This window comes from Hypomesus nipponensis, chromosome 23 (assembly GCF_054491055.1).
Source record: "Hypomesus nipponensis isolate SF chromosome 23, ASM5449105v1, whole genome shotgun sequence".
In the NCBI taxonomy this organism is placed as follows: domain Eukaryota; kingdom Metazoa; phylum Chordata; class Actinopteri; order Osmeriformes; family Osmeridae; genus Hypomesus; species Hypomesus nipponensis.
The window spans coordinates 2,264,309-2,284,977 of NC_140383.1; the positions used below are offsets into that span (position 1 = coordinate 2,264,309).

Here is a 20,669-nt window from a genome sequence, read left to right on the forward strand (position 1 = left end):
TACTCCGGTGAAGAGGGAAACATTCTTTCCACACTGAATCACTTTTGTGTGTCCTCAACTGTGATACCAATGAAACTGATCTTTTACAGGGATAATCTAACATCTCTCTTTGAATTTGAGATATTCTAAGTGGGGACAGGGGATTAAGATATGTTTGGTATACACAGCTCAGATGTAAAAAAAACAATGAAGACATGTAATGAAATTATGGATAAGAGGTCAATTGAAGAGAGCTGTAATAGCTGTAATGTAACTAGCTCTAATGGACACCACACTAGATGATTTCAGTGGTGATGAAACCGATTAAGGAAAGAACATTAGTCTCTGGTGGCTGTAGTTCATCATTGAAACACTTTTTATTTATGTGGGTTCAATGCCCTTCAACAGAGAGGAATATTGGCAGAGACTAAAAGGAACTGTTTTCTCCCCGCAGGAACTACTTACATCTGCAACTTTTTGCCATCCCAAAACTGATGCCAACTTTGGGGCATAAACTCCAGGGTTGGCATCTCAAACTAATAAAACCATTTTGTGTAGAGTTCTTCTTCTTGTGTGGAGTACTTCTTCTTGTGTGGAGTTCTTCTTCTTGTGTGGAGTACTTCTTGCAGCATTTAACTGCAACCTGTTACTCTTTGTCTTCACTTACCTGGAGTTCATTCCCCCCCAAATAAATAAATAAATAAATAAATAATATATATATATATATATATGATATCCTTACTTTTTCTGTTGCATGAATGCATACTTTCAAGTCACACATTTGAATTACTCCCTGTAGTTTATCAGTCCACAGCTCATACAGAGCTGTACAGCTGTAAAGATGTTGGTCTCCAGTGACTTGGAGATTTCATCTATTTCAACAAGCAACATCTGCAAAGCACTTGAACAAGATATCGACCTTCACTACAGAGCAGTATTCACATCAGCTAAGTTTCTATTGGATTTTCAAGCTTTGAAGATTCAGCGTGATCTTGTGTAAAAAACGTTGAATTTCATTCATGTAATTTAAATCAGAGGGACACAGTGGTTCACTGTGGCAGAAGTACCAAAGCACAGATGTTCAATGGCAGTTGGCACCAATGGTTTTGGAGGGTTGGCACAAGCATAGGAATATCAAAGTTAAAGGTTTTCCTGGCAAGCTGAGTGTACAGTTTCTGATTTGTTTACTTCCTGAGCAGTCACATGATCTTTCCTGCAGCAGGATCTGCTGCCATGCAGTTGGATTCAATCTGTGCTCCTTTACTTGTGTTCAAGTGAATACATGCACGAGAGTTGGTATTTAATTAAAACTTGCACATTGAACGCAACTAGGTTTGAATAACATTTCAGAAATACAATGTCAAGCTTTTTGTATTCAAGTTTTCCAGATTGATTGAAAGGATACCTTTATATTTCAAAACTAATCTCTACAAATGCGCACTTCTCTGACATATTCCAGCTATCCAACCCAGGCTGTTTTAATCAATATTATTCATTAAAAAAAAAAAATTCAGCTGATGAAAACAGTGGTTATTTCTTCTTCTTTTGGATCTTCACTCACCCGTCTTCTGAGCAACAGACCATCCACCTCTTTGGTACAAAAGCCTAATTTCTCCATCATTCCTCCGCCTCACTCTCCTCTCCAAATCATTTCCTTGCCCTCATTTTAGCTCTCACATTTGAGTTAAAAAAAACAGAGCCCAAACAAGGGTCAAGTCTAAAACGCAGGTTAATTTAAGCGTCAGGTTCCTTTTCATTTCCTGTCAAAGGTTCAACACCGGGTTTGGATGGTGTTTTCTTCTACTGACCCCTGCTATGGTGAGGTCATGTCTTAACCCCACCCTCCCCGCAGGCCCGACAAAGAAACCACCGCAGAGGTGCGACCTCTTTAAACCATCGACCCGCTATTAACCCAGCATGACTGAGCTGTGAAGCCATCGATGTTAACCTCAGAAGTGCCAGTCAGCCAATCCGCATGCCCGACTGTCAAATAAATAAATACAACGCTTGTGTCCAAACCTTACCGTTGGAGATTCGTACTCGCACGCAACTGGGGAAATTGAAATAATTTCAGCTTCCAATTCAATTTTTTTGTGTTGGCCAATCCGGAAATATAACCAACACAACCGAGCAGAATGAGAAACTGCTGCTGGGTTCTATAAAGTCTTATGGACCTCAAAGATGAAAAAGATTCATCTGTTGGATCTGAACCCAGCATAGCTTATTGTCTGAGATCTGCTCTACATGGATGTAGAAGCTTATTGTTATCCTAAATGAGAAGCAGCCATCTTCCCAGTCCTCTGGACAGCAAGAAACACCTCTGGGTTTAATGGAAGAAACACCTCAGAAACACCTAGGCTCCCCTGGAAAACACCCCTGGGTGTAATGGTAATATATTTCTCACTTTGGTTATGCACAGAGACTTGTGTTATTTTAGACCTAGAGAATGTCTGTAAAGTGGTGACCAAAACCTTTACTCCAGATAATGTTCAGTCCATGATGAATCTGCCATGCTGTTTAGAGTGTGAAAACATTCTCAGTGCGTACAAATATGCAGCAAACTCCCAGTTTGTATTTTGAGGTTTTAAAATATTTTATTTCCAACTTATATCCTTTATCAACCTAATGAACTCAAAGCCAGATGCACTGTGACTTTATTTGCCTTCATCAAAAAGGTCTTCACTTCACAAATTATTCAAGTTTGCATTAAAAGCTGCTCGTCATAAATTAGGTCTTGGAAACTTTGGTCAGCGCAGCCAAGCAACGGTTTAATGTGTTAGTATTTTTGGTAATTGGCTTTAAGTGGTTTCATGAATAAGGTGAATGTTGCTTTCCTATAGAGACAAAAACCTATTGAAATGGATCCTTATGTTGTTTTATTTTCTACGTTAATTAACGAGTTCAACCATAAAAGCAGACAGTGTAGTCTCCACAGGCTGGTCTGCCTCCACCTACTAGTAGCATGCTCATGCTTGTCTGTTTGGTGTAAAGTCCTACTCCAGATAAATGATTTAATCGTACCTAACTAAGAGCAGCCTTGCTCAGATTCCTACCAGCCTCCATGTCTGGCTGCAAGGAGAGCTTTGATGATGAAGGGAAGAAGGAGTGGGAAATATCACGAATGAAGAAGAAGGAGAAAGAAGCATGGGTATTGTCACCATGTAGAAAGTGTTTCGACATTCACATTATATATTGTTTACATCTACAGAGATACATTATATATTTTACTAATGAACTAAAATATAACATTTACTACAAGGTAAATTAGGCACAAATGTACAAACTTGGCCCAGCAAGAGGCAAATTCCTAGACTATTACAGAGAGGCAACAATGACAAGAAATCAACAACAACACAAAGATCCAGGAAGATTCGCAGACAACGCAAAACATTAGCCTTGGCCTCAAACACTTCAAAGATGTTATGAATTAGAAACATCTGAATTTAAGTCTCTACTTCTTTAACACGTTGGCCAGTTGTTAAGAACAGTGAGAAACACTATACGATCGCAGAATCTTTGTCTTTTTACCCCAAATAAATCAATTACAAGATGGATAAAAAATACAATTAGTGAGTAATCTTGCTCTCGGGCCCTACAGGAGTGATCCAGTTTTGATTATATAATGTGAAATTCACTTTGCTAGTTGGTTGTTGGTCTACTGTAACGTGTAGGTTTACAAAGTCGTTGCATTGATTGCTGTTGTTGTTGACATGAGCAGGAATAAATGACTATAAAAGCCAGACATAGCAATACTTAACACTTCTAATGATACAAGACAAATGATGAACACCGCCTGTGTTTCAAGACCACAAAACACACACACACACACACACACACACACACACACACACACACACACACACACACACACACACACACACACACACACACACACACACACGTTAACTAATGCAGAAGATGCCCTGACTAGACAAGTCTCATGAGTGAGGCTTCTCACACATGGAAGACAGACGCCTGCGTTGGTGGGAAACTAGCACGCTTTTATCTTTTGTGTCATGAAAAACAGGACACTTCAATGCAGCCTCATGACTCATGACACAAGATTTCTGCTCGTGTGACAAGATTTCTGCCTCACTCCTTCTCTACGTCTCAAAAGCAGAGCACCAACACACACATGGCTCTCAATTTGAGGAATGATGTTTTTTCCTGTCGGTTCCCTTTTTGAATAGATTCCCCTTGTGACCATGCTAAAAGGCTAAGATGGTGGAGTTACAAAAGTCATGTTCACTGCCTCTAACTCCTGAAGGACATCTCAACTTTAACAGTGGATTAGGAAATCTCCTGGAACGGAGATGTAAAAGCTGGGGACTTGTTTCTGGGAAGTCTTAGTAAAGGAGTTCGCCAACGCAGAGAAAAACAGCTGCATCTAAAAGTGCATCGCATTCTCGTTAAGTCAAGAATTGATTCACACATTCTCACAGTTTTCGGGTGCTTTTTTTGGGGCCAGAACATTCGTCCAAAATCTTTCTCCTGTGCTCATTGCTCACAAACATTTTCTTAACAGCTGGTATCTCTCATTTGGGTCACATGCTAAACAACTGTACATTTTGTAGCTAAGCTGTGAACATTCATCTTGTCGGGAAATGTAAACAGAGTAAACTGCTGACACGGACAAACATTAAAAATGTTTTACAAGATTATGACAAACACCCTAACAATTCTTCTTGGGTGTTACAAGTCACATCAGGGGGTTCCAACTTCTTCCTAGCATTACTAGGCCACAGTCTGTGCTTAACTGAGCCTGGAAAATTGGAGCCTATGAAATAGCCCCGCCCATCTGGTCCCCCGACACACTACAGAAAAGCACTTTTCCTTTGACCCAACGAGGGGCTCAGTTGCTCAGTAACCTAAAATAAATCATTAAGAGTTTATAAAGCCGAATAAACAAGGTATGGCATCTTTGGAAGCTTACTTTGTTGTTTTGAGGAAACATCTGAAAACAGTGGAACACTTCAAAGATCCTCTTTCACACACTACATAAATCGGTCCCTCAGACAGCTGCATACTAATACTCTTCTAGCTAATAGCTCATAGGATCCCACCTCCCATCTACCTCTTCAGCCCTCGCTCATCTCACAGCATCTTAATCAACTGCTTTCTCTCGTCCATCGTTCCTCCTCTTCCTCCCACTGTTCCCCTCCCCCCTCTCCACCACCCTCCCTCTCTCTTTCTCTCTCTCTCTCTCCCTGTCTCCCTGTCTCCCCCGCTCCCAGTCCCTCTCTCTATCCTTGTCTCTCTCTCTCCTTGTCCCTCTTCCAGTTTCCCTCTCTCTCTCTCTCTCTGTCCCTCTCTCTCTCTCTCTCTCTCTTCCTGTCTCTCTCTCTTTCTTCCTGTCTCCCTCTCTCTCTGTCCCTCTCTCTCTCTCTCTTTCTTCCTGTCTCCCTCTCTCTCTCCGTCCCTCTCTCTCTGTCCCTCTCTCTCTGTCCCTCTCTCTCTTCCTGTCTTTCTCTCTCTGTCTCCCTCTCTCTCTCTCTCTCTCTTCCTGTCTTTCTCTCCTGTCTCCCTCTCTTTCTTCCTGTCTCCCTATCTCTCCTTGTCCTCTGACTACTGGCTGTCTCTATTAATTTTCTCTATCGCTGTTCTTTTCTCTTTGTCTCCTGTTTCTCATCATCCCTCTCTTCCCAATTTCCCACATCCTCCTGGACCCTTCTCAGGCCCAGACTGCAGACTGTGACTCATCCCACATGGAAACATTTCCACCTCAGATGGTCGGGGGCTTTTTTTGGTTAGTGAAAAATTAAACAAACCTCTCAACTCAGAACTAGGGGGAAAACCTCAACCAGAAGTTTTTTGACGGGTTTATCTTTTCATATCAAAATATTGAACCTTTCAGGGATTAGAGTGATTTACTTCATTGTCTTTCCACTATAATAAAAATTTGCTAATTCCATAATTGAGTGCCAGTGAAAACAAACAAATGTTGGCTTCAGGGTTACATGTGGTCTGACGGAGGTGAGCGCCCTCTACTGGCTGTGCAGCGGCACCTGCTGGAAGCAGATCCACGTATATCCAGACACTGCCCCGACCCCTCCCTGCTAGCGGTCCATATCATCCTTTTCTAGGACACCACGAGAGAAAAGGATGATATGGCTGCTTGCCACCAGTCCACCTGGATGAAGGATGTGCTAAACGTGACGTCAAGTGACAACGTGAAACAGGAAAGGTATTGACGCATTTACTGCATGCGTCATGAAACAACAAAGACAGTGTTGCTGTTGACAACCGTTAGATGTTTGAACCGAAGAGGTGCAAAGTGATATCCCAGCAGGAGAAAACCTGACCAAAATTAAGTTTATTATGGTCTCAGTCATAAACACGACACAGCCAGGGGAGATGAAAGTCAATATTTATTTGAGGATTTTAGAGTTAGGATTTTGCCCTTTTAGCATATCACTGTAAACACCAGAATAGTCCTGAGGTTCCCTCTCCCTCCACTACTCAGGCATGCAGCATGATGCTAGGCAGGCCTGACCTTTGACCCTCTTGGAAACACGGACCTCGTTAACAGCATCCCTGAGCGTTCAGAAACATCTGTGTTAAAGAGGAGATGGACTTGATGTGGACTCAGCCAACCTACCATGTGCTTTGTGTTGTTTACACAAACACATATTAGCAACAGTTTCCTCCACAGTCTTGTAACCAGACAGCTTTTCTAACAAAAAACAAGGCTGTTTCTCTGTGATGTGCGGACCTCCCGTGGTTTAACACATGATGTCAGACCTGCCTATGCCAGGGCAGTAGATACAAGGGGTTGGGCGAAAATCGATACACATTTGAATTGCGATTCAGTCTTCAAATCGATTCACAAATGTAAAAGAAAATCTATATTAATATTTGTATATGTTTTTATGATAAACCATATATATATATATATATATATATATATATATATATATATATATATATATATATATATGAAAACTGATTCGAGATTTTTTATGGAAAAAAAAAGTATATATATATAATTTATTTTTTTTATAAAAAATCGCGAATCCATTTTTAATCGATTCGTGAACCCAAGAATCGATTCAAATCGAATCCTGAGGTACCAAAAGATTCCCACCCCTAGTAGACACCTCACTGATGTAACATTATAGCAATGGACTGCCACTGAGAGTAAAAAAACACATGCATTTATTCGCCTTTTCAAAAAGTGTGGGGGGGATTTCAACCTGTGACCTTTTGATCTACAGCCAAATGCTCCACCAATAGAGGTAACATATCTATCCTCACGTATTTCACTGTCACGTCTGCTTTGCTGTTGCCACAGAATTGAATCTGTATCATATCAGTGATATCAGACCTCACCTCAGTCTCGTATGACACCCCTGCAATATAAATGATATGTGACCAGTACAAACTGCAGAACACCTGGGGCCTTAACGACCTGAAAACTATCCAGACACTCGTCAGACGGACCAGTCTGCATGTCTGCACACCTTCGACCTCCGACCTCCAAGTCCTCCTTTACTTCAAAGCTCTCCCCAGCTGGCTCAATACACATTCCTCTCCCATTTCTAATAAGATGTTGCACAGAGCAGTAAACCCAAGACGGCTCTCCACAATCACACTGTTCTGCAGTTTGATCTGACAGTGTCATGATCTCAAGGAAGGAGATATTGTGTAATCTGACATTAATGTATGTAACGATATTACAGGTTTTCCATATTCATTTAGATTGTTTCTCTAATTGGTCGAACTTCCGTGATCTGGTGTTTACGTCACAGTTATTTTCCCTGTTTAGTCTTTTAGTTGCTCCTGTAAATACAACCGAGGAAAGGTTTGGTCATAGATTTACACTCAGGAGATCCAGAAGTGTTTGTGTGTTTGTGTGTGTGTGTGTGTGTGTGTGTGTGTGTGTGTGTGTGTGTGTGTGTGTGTGTGTGTGTGTGTGTGTGTGTGTGTGTGTGTGTGAGTGAGAGAGAGAACATGTGTCATTAGTAACTGAATTTGTGGGAGAGCCTTCGTGTGTGTCTAAGTGTATCCTAGAATACATCATTGTTTACAACTGTGCAAACAACAGATCGCTCTAAGCACGTACAACATTCCATCAAATCTGCTTGGTTTCAGATTTCAGCCCCCACTGCATCTCCAGTCTGATATGAATGTTGTAAAAATCGCTTGTGTCCACACCTGGTAATATCAAGTTTCGGAAATCATTAAGATTACAAGCCCAGGCCGGTTTTAACTACCATGAGTCATGATGATAATTCCTGGCTCCTTTGCAAATAGTTTCCAGTGAGTGTAATGATCGTGGGACAATGCAGTGATAGAACCAAGCCTTCCCAGTGATAGGGCTAATAATTGTTTCATTCAAGATTCACAATCAAACAGACAAGCATATACTGTATAATCCTAGAAATCATAATAATTTCTATGTGGGACACACTGAAGATTAAGAAAACGTTTATTTTGACATAGAAATATGTCCCTAAGTTAAATAGCACTTGGATAAGTCTCACCCTCACCGGTTCAAAGATTATTGAGCAGTTTTAGATGTAGTTTTGGACAAAACAAATAACAGTAAAATATGACATGCATATCATTAAAGGAGTACTGATGGTTATGTTTAAAGTTATCTTAAAAGTTTGTTCCATTTACAAATGGGGGGGTAGGAGGGAGATCACGGTACAGATTCACTGAATAGCAGAGGTTCAGATGCCATCCTAAACCAGGCTCACCCTATCATGCTTCCTGGGCAATGCTGTACGTAAGCAGATCCCATAACATACTTCGCCACGTGCCTGTGAGAAATGCCTATAAGGATCCTGCATGCATTGAACCCCCCAAATTAGAACTATACCATAGATATATATCTATGAACTATACATCGACAAGCCCAGCAAGAAAAGCACGCAAGTCGGAGAATCAATCAAGTTACTGACGATGATCAGATATCTGCAGTCAGTGGCGTTTTTATATGTAAACAATTGGTGGGACACAAACTATTTCAACATATAGTATACATACCAGTAAAGCTACAGAACTCCCTCTTGCTACTGATGTGTTTATTTAACACATCAACAAAGCAGAGCGGCTTTTAATGACAGAGCGGCTTGCTTCTACCAGGTGTTGTACTACAACTTGTAATACTGGAGAGAGAGACCTTCTTGTGTTATTGCTCTCCTTCTCTCTCACACACACACACACACACACACACACATGTAAAATTACCACTGTCACATTTACAAACCTAAATTATGAACGCAACCATGCTCAAGCTCAACCAATGTGCCTGCAGGGCCATGCGCGTACAGCAAGAGTTCAACACCACTACAGCGAAGCGGAAATTTACAACTTTTTAGGGATACTGATCCGTTCTATGACAACAACCTTAATAGATAAGCATGGACACACGTCACCATCTAACTATATCACTCAATCCAGCACAAAAATATGATCAATGCACGGAACAGCACCACAAAAGCAGGATGATAAAAAAATATGCTTCCACTCACCAAGTCTGAGGGCTCAATTGAAGAGAAAGGTGACACGGCGGTTCTTCCTCTGGGCAAACTTTTTGATGACTTTGGGTAGCCGCTGAATCAGCTAAGTAGAGTGTTTTCTTTTGAATGCTAACCGTTAGCCAGTTTTTCTTCAAAAAACAATCCACGTTACACTCCACGCGGTTACTTTTACCGGCAGCAAGTTTGTGTGATTACAATATCCCGTGGCGAATGGGCACCAAGTCGCTTTACTTCAAGTTTCTCCTCCAAATTATGAGTTTCAAGCTGGTGCTCGAGTATGAAATCCACTTTATTCATTTTATCAAGTTATATACAAGTTATATGGCGTTTGTGAAGCTAACAAGCTAGCTAAAACAATCTACCCTCCTCGCTCTTTTTGCCGACTAAGGTTGGCGCCATTACGCTGTAATGGGGATACCGGCTGCCAGCTACACTTGACATCAAATTTGTGTGATCTATTCTACATTGATCACACAAACATTCTGAGCATGCGTATTATTATTTTCACATGTACAATGCACATTGCATTGTGAGAGAGGGGCTACCCCACATTCACGCTTAGCCTATGGCCTACTACTGCAAACTCGAATCGGCAGAAAGCAGTCTGAAGCAGCAAGGCAGGGACCAATGAAGATTAAATCAAAAAAATGATATGCAATTTACGAAGTTTCTGTATTCATAGATAAACAATTATAGGAAGAATTCTTTGAGAAATAAAAATAACATCATTTTGTTGCAGTTCTTTCTGTTGACAACAGGTCAACAGACTGGCCCCTAATGACTAGTCGCCACTGGATGTCTGTGTTCTCTGAATTTTGTTTTGTTGTGGAATGCAAAAACATATTAAGACTTTGCTACAAACTTTTACCTTGTTTACTCAGATGATACCTTATGGAATGATGTGCCTATTGTCAGCTTGAGATTCAAGCATGTTGAGTGTAAGTTTATGTTGAGTTGAAATGTTTTCCAAAAAAGAGCTGAAGTAAGCGACAGTTTCTAATGTCTGGGTCTGAGAAGAGGATGATGTGGGTGGTGGGGAGTATATTGGAATACTTTTGGATTCAACAGGCCAAGAAAAGCACTGAGGGTTTTTCAGTTTATTACTTCAAAAAGCAATGATTCCTCGCCACACTTCCTGTGAAAATAATCTCAAGGTTTGTAACGTCTTAGTCTTGCAGCACATCCTGTGGCAGAAGGTCAGGATGAAGCACTGACGCATCTTCATGGGTATGAAAACTGGGCCGTGAATCAAACCAACACATTTTCCTGCATGTTAAGACCATGAGGAGAGCATCTGCTTGTTTATGCTTTCTCAGTAGGAAAACAAGACAAAAACCATTTTTTCCCTCAGTTTTATGAGCTTCAAGTTACTCTGCAGATCGAGACATCTTTAAAAATGTGTTTCTTCTTCTTTTGGCATGACGTGTGTGTGTACATGTGCCATGCGCATGTGTGTGTGTAGACCCAGCTTTGATTGCACACAACTGATAAGCACATGTCACCCAGACATAGGTAACTCTTTAAACGTTGTTATTGGGGTCTTGCAGAAACCAGGCTGCTGTGCAGAGCACCAAAACATACTTCGTCATATGGAATCAAGTCAGAACGCCAGTATACAGATGTTAATACATGAAGTTTGTTTATTCATGAACTCGGGGGTGTGAAACCCTGCCAAGTACCATCATTTACACACAGAGCTGCTGTTACAGAGAGCTCCAACTACAATTTTGCAGGTTTGACTTTCAAGAGATACATAGTAAGTAGTACTTGGCGGTGTTTCACGTGAACATTGGCAGAGAAAGAAATAAAAACACAATCTCAGAACCAGAAACAAATCAAAACGTTTATTACCGACTCTACAACATGAAGTGTAATGTAACTGTGAGGTTTAAAGATGACAAGGTTTTCAGGGAGATCCACTCTCACAGGCAGAAGGACTTGAGTGCACCCGGTCAGGTCTACTGTGTGAAGATCAGACGTGTCCAAATATGAACTCGTCGGGGTGAAACGAGCCAACAGATCTGTTTACCGGAACAATCTAAAATGGGGCCGAGCTGCAGGTGTTTAGATGGTGGATGCAAATATAAATAATCACAGGGGAGATATTGGGAAAAAAATTGACGTTATTTCAGTAATGAAAGGATAACTGTGAACTCTAGGAAGGCTGCACTGCAACAACTGGCAACTCTTTGGATAAAACAGGCGGTTACTGAATCCAAAAACGTCACGAATGTCATAAATCTTTCATTCGTAAGGTATCGGTGACTGGGAAGGAGTTCTGGTTGGACAGTCTGAGTGGGAGATGAGCGCAGAGCAGGAGGTCTGTTGGGAAATGGTGCCTGGCCTGCAGAAGCATGTCCTGGGTCGTATACACGTGAGAGATGGAGGTCCTGGGTTCAGACCATGTTCAAGTCTGTGTGCGTGTATATATGTATATATATATATGCGCATGCATGTACATGTATGATCATCACATGCAAGTTGCATGTCACATAGAAATCACAAATCAGCTTGTGTGATTGTGCATGTTTGAGAGCTTGTGTATGCAAGTGTGTGTACACATAACTGTGTATCTGCTAATGTCTATATACAGTGTGTGTGTGTGTTGGTGTGTGTTTGCAAAGCCAGGGACGAGAGGACAGGCTCAAGTGGAATTTATCAGTTCTCAAGGAAAGCCACGTAGTCAGTGAGTCTAGCCAGCTGCTGCTCATTTGGAACCAGAGAAACAGGAGGAGGATCTGTTGAAAGAGAAAGACAGAGAGAGTGAGAGAGAGACAGAGAGAGTGAGAGAGAGACAGAGAGAGAGAGAGAGAGACAGAGAGAGTGAGAGAGAGACAGAGAAAGACAGAGAGAGTGAGAGAGAGTGAGAGAGAGACAGAGAGAGAGAGAGAGAGACAGAGAGAGAGAGAGAGACAGAGAGAGTGAGAGAGAGACAGAGAGAGAGAGAGAGAGAGAGAGACAGAGAGAGTGAGAGAGAGACAGAGAGAGAGAGAGAGAGAGAGAGAGAGACAGAGAGAGAGAGCATAAACCAGAGTGAGAGGGGGATTCCTCCCAAATACATTTTCTCTTTCTTGAAGCATCCCTCTTGGAGATTGAAGCGCTTCGCTATAAAAACACATCACTATAGAAGCCTAGCCTTCTGCTTGTGAACTCCTCACACCCCCATTAGTCTCCCTCCCCTCCTCCCCCTCCCGGCCACAACACAGCGCTCTTTCTCTCTGTAATCATCATGTTCAGACCGCGGCGTGGCCCCTCGGGGACCAGACGTGTGCGGGCCCAGAAGAGAGTGAGATGCTGACTACGGTAACTACTTCATTTGGTGCAGTGAGACAAGACACGTCCAGGTTACAGTGTTCTCGGTCATGATCTGGATGTAAAGTGAGGCGAGGCCCGGGCCGTCACACGTGTGTGGCACATGCTGGCTCCTGTGATGGTCCACTGATTAGAGAGACACGGCCAGGCTGCTGCACAGGCCAGACGAGGCTGCAGCTGACTGAATGAATAAATAAACAAGTTCCATCAACAGCCACCCACTGGGTTTGGAGATATCAGGGAGGAGAGGAAGGGGGGGGGGGGGTGATGAGAGATTGAACGCAGGGAAAGAGGGAGAGAGAGAGGGTGGGCGGGCGGTGGAAGTGATGTGTACAGAGAAGAAAGGATGCAAGAAGGGTAGAGAGAGAGGAAGGGACGGAGAGAGAGAGAAGGAAAGGATGACGAAGGGAAATGAGATGAAGTGGGATGAAACATGAGAATAGAAGGTTTAAAGAGGGTAGAGCCAAGAGAGATAGGGAGAGGGAGGGAGAGAGACCGGGAGGGAGAGAGATAGGGAGAGGGAGGGAGACCGGGAGAGGGAGGGAGAGAGGGAGAGAGGGAGAGAGAGAGGGAGGGAGAGAAACCGGGAGGGAGAGAGACCGGGAGGGAGGGAGGGAGGGAGAGAGAGAGAGAGAGAGAGAGAGAGAGAGAGAGAGAGAGAGAGAGAGAGAGAGAGAGAGAGAGAGAGAGAGGGAGAGGGAGGGAAACCGGGAGGGAGAGAGAGAGAGGGAGAGAGAGAGAGAGAGAGAGAGAGAGAGAGAGGAGGAGGAATGAAGGAGGTGGGGTGAAAGACAGGAAGGCAGATATGAAAAACCAAACACAGCGCAGATGGCAGGTGAGAGAACATGAGACAGTGTTGGACCTACTGGTACTCTGCCCTTAACTGAGTGCCCATTTTCACTACGCCAAAGCCAATGATCAACTGAAGCACAGTTTAATTTAAGGCCCAGCGAAAACATTACAACTCATCTCTGTGCCAGAACACCTCTCCACACTGGAGATGAACTGGTGTTTGCAGAGACTTACTCTGACTGGCAAAGATGGGCGAGCCAGTGAGGACTACAGAGCAGGAGAGAGAGAGACAGAGTTTTGGGGCGGGAGAAGAGCAGGAGTTACAGCAGGAGTCTGAGAGGATTACAGACGACCCATAACTCAACTCCTTCTGCTGTGGCTTTATGGGAAAAATGAAACAGGAGCCTAGGAATGACTGTTGACCGATGGTGAAGAGCTCAGGAACAGTCCGTGATTGGCTTGTTCGGGGAGGGAGGGGCCGAGAGGGATTGACTGAACAGACATGAAGAACAACAGCTCCCCCTACCTGGCTTCTGGGGCATGACCATCCTGGTGGCTGGGTCAGCATGCCACCCCTGGCTCACCACTCCTGGGGAGAGAGGAGGGGGAGAGAGACGGGGGAGGTGAGGAGTAGAGGGAGAGAGAGAGGCGGGCGTGGGAAGAGAGATGGGGGCGTGGGGAAAAGGGAACATACGAGGAGAGAAGGAAATGACAGCATGAACATTTGTAACAAAGAGCCAAACTGAATAAATTGTTGGCGTAAAATTATACTGCTTCAGAAACAGCCATATTCCCCTCTATAAAAACAATTCTCAACCACAAAGCTACAACGACACTTTCTCGTGCTGCCGAATCAATAACTTCATCTGCACATCCGAGGGCTGACAGTTTCCCAAACGGCTTGCTGTGTTCCCCTCAGGACGGGGCAGCTTTGACCCACCTTTCACTGCTTCCTCCACAGAGTAACCCACGAAGGCCGCCAGGTCCTCTGCTGTGATGGAGGTGTAGGCCTGGGCCACCAGACCATAAGCCCTCCGACGGGTGCTCTCTGGGGAACACACGGACACGCAATAAAGCTCAAGTACAAATGTTAAAAGTGTAAAGCACTTCATACAAATCGTTAAAATCGATCCTACAAAATTTGGATTTATTTTCTGCCACTGAAAGTAAACTGATATCATTACAGAGATAATAAAGTTCTGGTAAAAAAGTATTGTTGAGTAGCAAATTCCAGGAACTGTACCCACACCTACCCAACCCTAGTAGCCGCACAGCTGATGGTAATCCAGACATACCTTGTGTAGGGGATCTGTTTGTTTGTCTAACAGATGCCCCGTAAAGTTGGACACGGCTTGAGGTCATGACCTACCTCGCTTTATCACCTAGCAACAGTCTGTTTGTACTAACAATCAAAGCCCATCTGAAGCAACAGCTTCAACAGCAACAGCGTTGCGGACGCTAACAATAACAAGCAGGATGAGAGGAGGCAGCTGCGACGCTAGGTAGCGTCCTAGCTGCTTCCTGTTTGCTGGGGTACGCCCCTTCACAACAGAATCAGGGACCAAAGTCCCATTTAGTGTAAAGTGCTTTTCTTGTAGGGGAGGGGAAAAAGGCATATTGTTATCAGGCTGGTAAATTTGTAGTCATTCTGTCAGTGGCAATCCACACATGCAGCCAACGTACAATTCTAGATACAAACTGCCAGTCATATTTCCCTTTGAGAATGCTTCAGGGAGATCAGCTTAGCAACAATCTGTACAAAAACTGTAACGTTTTGCATGTCACCTCAAGGGGATTTCTGTAACAGGGTCCTGGTGGCAGCTGGGGTATTTATACCCTAACGCCCTGCCGGACCAGCCGTCCAGAGATGACTCATGGCGGCCGGCCCGTCTGCATGCCTCCCCTACAGCTACCCAGCCTGACAGGGCCTGCTGAGCAAGGTCTGCCACAGCGGAGAAGGGTGGTGGGGGCAGGAGAGGGGGGTGGTAGGAGCAGGAGAGGGGGGGGGGTGGGGGCAGGAGAGGGGGGTGGTAGGGGCAGGAGAGGGGGATGGTGTTGGGGCAGGAGGAGAAACAGGACTCCACCTGCCCTTCTCTAAGTCTATTCCAGGGCTTCTATCGCTTGTCACTCTCTCACCTTTTATAAATAGCCACTGCTCTTCACCAGCAGGCAGGCTGGAGAGGACTTTGGCAAGGGCGTTTTTGTTTGCTGGTGTGTGCAAAGTCAGTGGAAAAAAAACATATTGGGATAACTTTTGAGTAGCAGATTGTTCTCAAAACTTCTAATTAACTATTTTGCAGATTTTAACGTGTTTTTATGAATAGGAATAAACACTAGGCAATTTTTTTTGTCATTTGAGGTGACTTTATTTCAGCTTCCAATGAAGACATTGATCTGTTAATTATCTCACCAGTTAAGTGCACACAAGGATTAGAACACTGATACATTCATAAACATTCTAGTAATGTAGATGCCTGTGAAATCAACAAAACCACAATATCAGTTTACTTACTGATCGTAAACAAAGTTGTGGTAACCTATAGTGAGTATATTACAAGTATCATTAAAAATCTGATATACAAATAGAAAAGTATAAAAAAAAATGTTTACAAAAATGTTTGAGTACAAAAAAAACTAGACTGTGCACTCAGAATCGGGGTAAGTCATTACACCCAGCCCCTCTCTCTCCCTTTTCAAGAGAGATCAAAACGTTGTCCTTCCTTAGAAACCTCCTAAAAAAACATTGCAACTAGAGTCCCTGCCATTACACAAGAGGTTTAAAAACCTCAAAATATTTTCAAAATGTCAAGTTTGCAGCGATTTCAAACATCTCTACTCCTCTTCCCCCTCGGCATCTTCAAACTCCTCCTCGTCAACAATTCCAAAGTCCATCTTGGACAGAATCGCCTCTACATGTTCTGTGGCCAGCGTGAAGTGTTCCATCTTCTCAAAGCCTGGCTCGGGCCTCTCCTCTCCCAGGGAACTCTTGGCCGCATCCTTGGTCTGCGTGATGAGGCCCTTGGAAGCCAGCAGGAACTCCGCGGCGCTGCTCTGCTCCAACGCCCTCACCGCCGAATCGGTCAACTCGGACCCCGCCTGCAGCCTCTCGCCGTAGCGCTGGGCCAGCGCCCTTAGAGCCGCCACCTTCTCATCCTGCTCCTTGCCGATCTGCTCCAGCAGAACAGCCTTGCGTTCTTCCAGCACGGCGTACAGAAGGTCAAAACGCTCACCCAGGCCCTGCTTGGCCCGCTGGGCATTGTCTTGCACGGCGCGGCAGGTTTCTTCCATCTGGTTCAGCAGGGCCTGCAGGCGGCCGTTGCTGGCTACCAGGGTGTCGATAGCGTTGCTGAGCTCGCCCTTCTGAGCCTGATAGACGCTGGCCAGCGGCGATACCTCGCAGTCCTTGTGCTGGCCGAAGACCTTGCACATGGAGCAGGTAGGCGTCTGGCAGGTCACGCAGTAGATGTTGATCTTCTCCTCTTCGTGTTCCTGGCACATAGGTTCGTTGGAGTCCTTGGGCTTCAGAGGGGTCTCAGAGCTCCCGCCGCCGGATCCTCCGCTGCCCTCCTGCTGCTGCTTGTAGATGTCGATGATGTTCTCCACCAGCAGGTTCCTCTGCAGCCCGTGGACGCCGTGGCGATCCAGGACTACCTCGAAGCGGCAGGTGGGGCAGCGGAAGACCCCGCCGGAGAAGCGGTAGGGGTTGCGGGAGTCGTACAGGTCGCTGGCGCAGCCGCGGCAGAGGTTGTGTTGACAGGGGAGGATGACCACGGGTTTAGTGAACATGTCCAGGCATATGGGGCAGCTCAGCTGCTTCTCTAGACTCTCCATGGGGCTGGGCGGACGCACCACCGAGCCAGTCCTTTGTACGTCCATCTTGGGAAAGCTTGAAGCTTGGATAACTTATTTCTGGCCTCTTAGGCAGACTGAGTGGCTCCCAAGGGACTTTTGTTCTTGAAAAAGGTCCAAGGCAATCAAAGCTATTGACGAGCCTCTCGTATTTATCGGTTGGTGTTCCAGAGTCGAGTGGTGACGATGTTTGTTCTGAACAGAACCTAGATCCAGCCTGGACTTATATACCGCCCTCTCAAAACCAGTGACACATGATCCCAACGACCAACCCTGGGCTGCATTCCTCTCCGCTTGTCGGTCCGGGGTCTTTTCGGAGAAAACGGCCCCCACCCACCGGCTGCTGCATGTGTCACATGTCGCACGGGGAGTAATGTCCCTTCCTACAGTGGTGGAGGCCTGAGAGGGCTGGTATATCGAGCACAGATAAACACATCCCATGTGACATACCCTGGGGCAGTCACACCTGAGAGTGTTCTCCTTATGGGTAAACAACTGGGCCCTTGACGTCAACACAACTTTGCCCGTGTTTACTTCCTGGTTTTCCAGGATCCTCGAAACGATACACACCGAGTGTTCTTGACTAAACCGTTTCTGTTTGGGACATATCTGATACTGATGGAGGCTCTATCCATCTTGGGTTCATAGGAGCTATTAAAACATGTTCTTGACATGTTCTTCTTTTTTTTTTTACTTAATTGGTATTCAACCGTTATTAATAAAATAAATGAATAAATAAAATAATAATAAATTCTGATGCGTCACTGTGCTTCATCCGACGTTCTTCTGTATCCAATTATTAAAAATGTGTAAAATATTACTTGATTTGATTGCATCATGGTGTTTATTTGTATAACCAAGGTCATGCAAATGTCTCAAATAGGGAACATGTGGCAGTGTGTGCGACGTTCAAAAAAACACGAGAGACTATTCTTAGCATCTACCGATTGGACTGACATCATGTTCGAGGATGAGATGGAGAAGGGGCTACACGTGTTGGGTGCTTGCAAGCCTTGGAGCAATCTGGAAATGTGAAATAATAATGTCTGACTGTGGAAACAAGTCTGCTAACGAAACTAAAGACTTGAAATTTAGGCAATATTTGTATCTTTATAATGAAGATATTATTTTACTTTCATATATTGTTTCAACATCCATGTTCAACTCCAGTTTGAGATTTCAACTGTAGTTTGTAGTATTTGTACATTTGGAAGCGAATTTGTCGTTCACAATAATTACAGTAATATTGGTTTAATGTATGTTGCTTTAACCTTTTATATAATCTGGAACATGTGTTGATCCTAAACAATAAAAGTATTTAAAATGGTTGCCAAACTGATGTAATAATCTGGCTGTATATTTGTTTACCCCAAACTGCCTTATAATTTGGAGAGGTATTAGAACAACATGTAAGTGGCGCCCCCTATTGATCACTTGCTGTGCTACAATGCCTCCCGAAATAACTTGACAACTGTCAGGCTGTTTGGCACTGACAACCTTTGACTACATGCTTGAAGGGATACCATCATTTGTGTGTCAAATGTGTGCAGTTGGGATTCTCATGCACAGGCATACAATTTGTGTACTTGTTTAATTCTTGTGTGTATAGTTTATGTGTACAGTTTATAGTGTATAGAGTATGTGTGAAGTCTGGGTATAGTTTGTCTTTATAGATTGTGTGTGAAATCTGGGTATAGATGAATTGTGTAGATGATGTGTGTAGTTTGTGTAGTTGCTCCGGTACCTCTGAGAGCCTCCATTACTGGTTGGATGTTCTCCGACCACTGATACGCAGCGATGGAAGTGTAGATTCCTGGGAAGTCCCGCTGCCAAATACGCTGCCCCACTGTCCACACAGCGGGCAGCTCTGGATTAGCCTGGAAGAGACAATATCAGTTTACAGGAATGTACACACAGGAAAACTGGGGTACAGGACAACTGGGTAAGCACACATTGCAACCGGTACAATGATGGTAGTTACCACGTGAAAGGGGAGGAATGTTGTCAAATTGGTCAAATTTACAGTTTCAGTGCCAGTGATTTTAGTGCCACGTTCACAAATATAAAAATACATTCTGCATGATCATTCACTATCTCATGATACATTTATATTTTGACAGCGATTGTTTCCAAATCCCCACTCACCGATTTAATAGCTTGGGGGATCCGCTTCCAAAGATACCTCGCATTGTTCCTGTATAAACGATAAACAGACGCGTTGTTTTGCCTTGTACACTACCGACACAATGCAAAACATCAAATCCTTTAATTGACATTACTCAACTGTCAAGCATTGGGATTTACTCACATGTCATTGTGTAGTAAATAGAGGGACAGAAGCTGTGCATACACTTGAGGGGTTGCGATACCACCTGGAGCCTGGAAAATAAATACACAGCGACAGTGTTAGAACGTCAAAGCTAAGCTATGTTAGCATTATTACTGGACTATATGTGACATTTTTCAAGTCACACGGGGGACGGCTTCTAATGTTGAAGGCTGATGTATTTAACCCAGTGGCCTAATAGTTCACTTCCATCTAAGTACAGCACAAATATAGTTTGACGTTTCGTGGCTTTTTAAAAGCGAGCTTTCATTATGATTCATTATGGTTGATTTCCTCTACGCCAGCTAGCCTAGTCTTATATTTGCCCATGCAAAAAAAAGCCAGTTCACTGCAATAAAGAATATGAACTGCTACAGTAAGCTTATATCATATATAACTCTTGAAATGCAAAAGGGAACTTGCACACTGACAAGTGGCAAGTAGTTATCTAGCTCCGGACACTGTCTTGGTCGCGATAGCTAACGTAGCTAGCTAGTGCTAGCTAAAATTAGCAATCTTAGCTTAGCTAAACCACTAAAGTCTGACAATGGCGTTGATAATAATGCATACCGATTGTCTGGTTAGCTGCTATGGATAAAACAAATGGCGTGCTTTACCTCGAGTTCTTGTGTTTCACATTGTTCCAATAGCTTATCATAGTTTTCATCCATAATCACTGCAGCAGGCATGATGCCTGACTGTACCAACATACAGTTCCTCTTTCCTCTTCTTTAGTGGATATTATCAGGATGGACAACGTACTCGATCAGAATGACTGCCGCCTACTGAGCTGGAGTAGAAATGACACATGAAATCGCGTTCCAACCATCCTATTTACCCTTTATTGTATGTTTGGGCATGTTTTACCGCGAGCACGTATTGCATTAAGCTTATGTATTGCTTCTTTTTAGAACGAGTCAGAT

The 20,669-nt window shown here is 43.8% G+C and overlaps 2 protein-coding genes across 2 annotated transcripts; both read right to left on the bottom strand.

Moving 5' to 3' along the window:
* Window positions 1-11,296: 11,296 nt before the first annotated feature.
* cops8 (COP9 signalosome subunit 8) lies at window positions 11,297-20,572 on the bottom strand. Its single transcript, XM_084688267.1, has 7 exons — window positions 20,364-20,572; window positions 19,729-19,799; window positions 19,566-19,614; window positions 19,165-19,297; window positions 14,512-14,619; window positions 14,098-14,160; window positions 11,297-12,205 (listed from the first exon to the last, which is right to left on the bottom strand). Exons 1-7 carry the CDS (start codon window positions 20,454-20,456, stop codon window positions 12,126-12,128), a joined length of 597 nt encoding a protein of 198 aa, XP_084544393.1. The 5' UTR covers window positions 20,457-20,572; the 3' UTR covers window positions 11,297-12,125.
* Window positions 15,913-17,627, bottom strand: trim63b (tripartite motif containing 63b). Its single transcript, XM_084688266.1, has one exon. It carries the CDS (start codon window positions 17,445-17,447, stop codon window positions 16,404-16,406), a length of 1,044 nt encoding a protein of 347 aa, XP_084544392.1. The 5' UTR covers window positions 17,448-17,627; the 3' UTR covers window positions 15,913-16,403.
* Window positions 20,573-20,669: the final 97 nt, after the last annotated feature.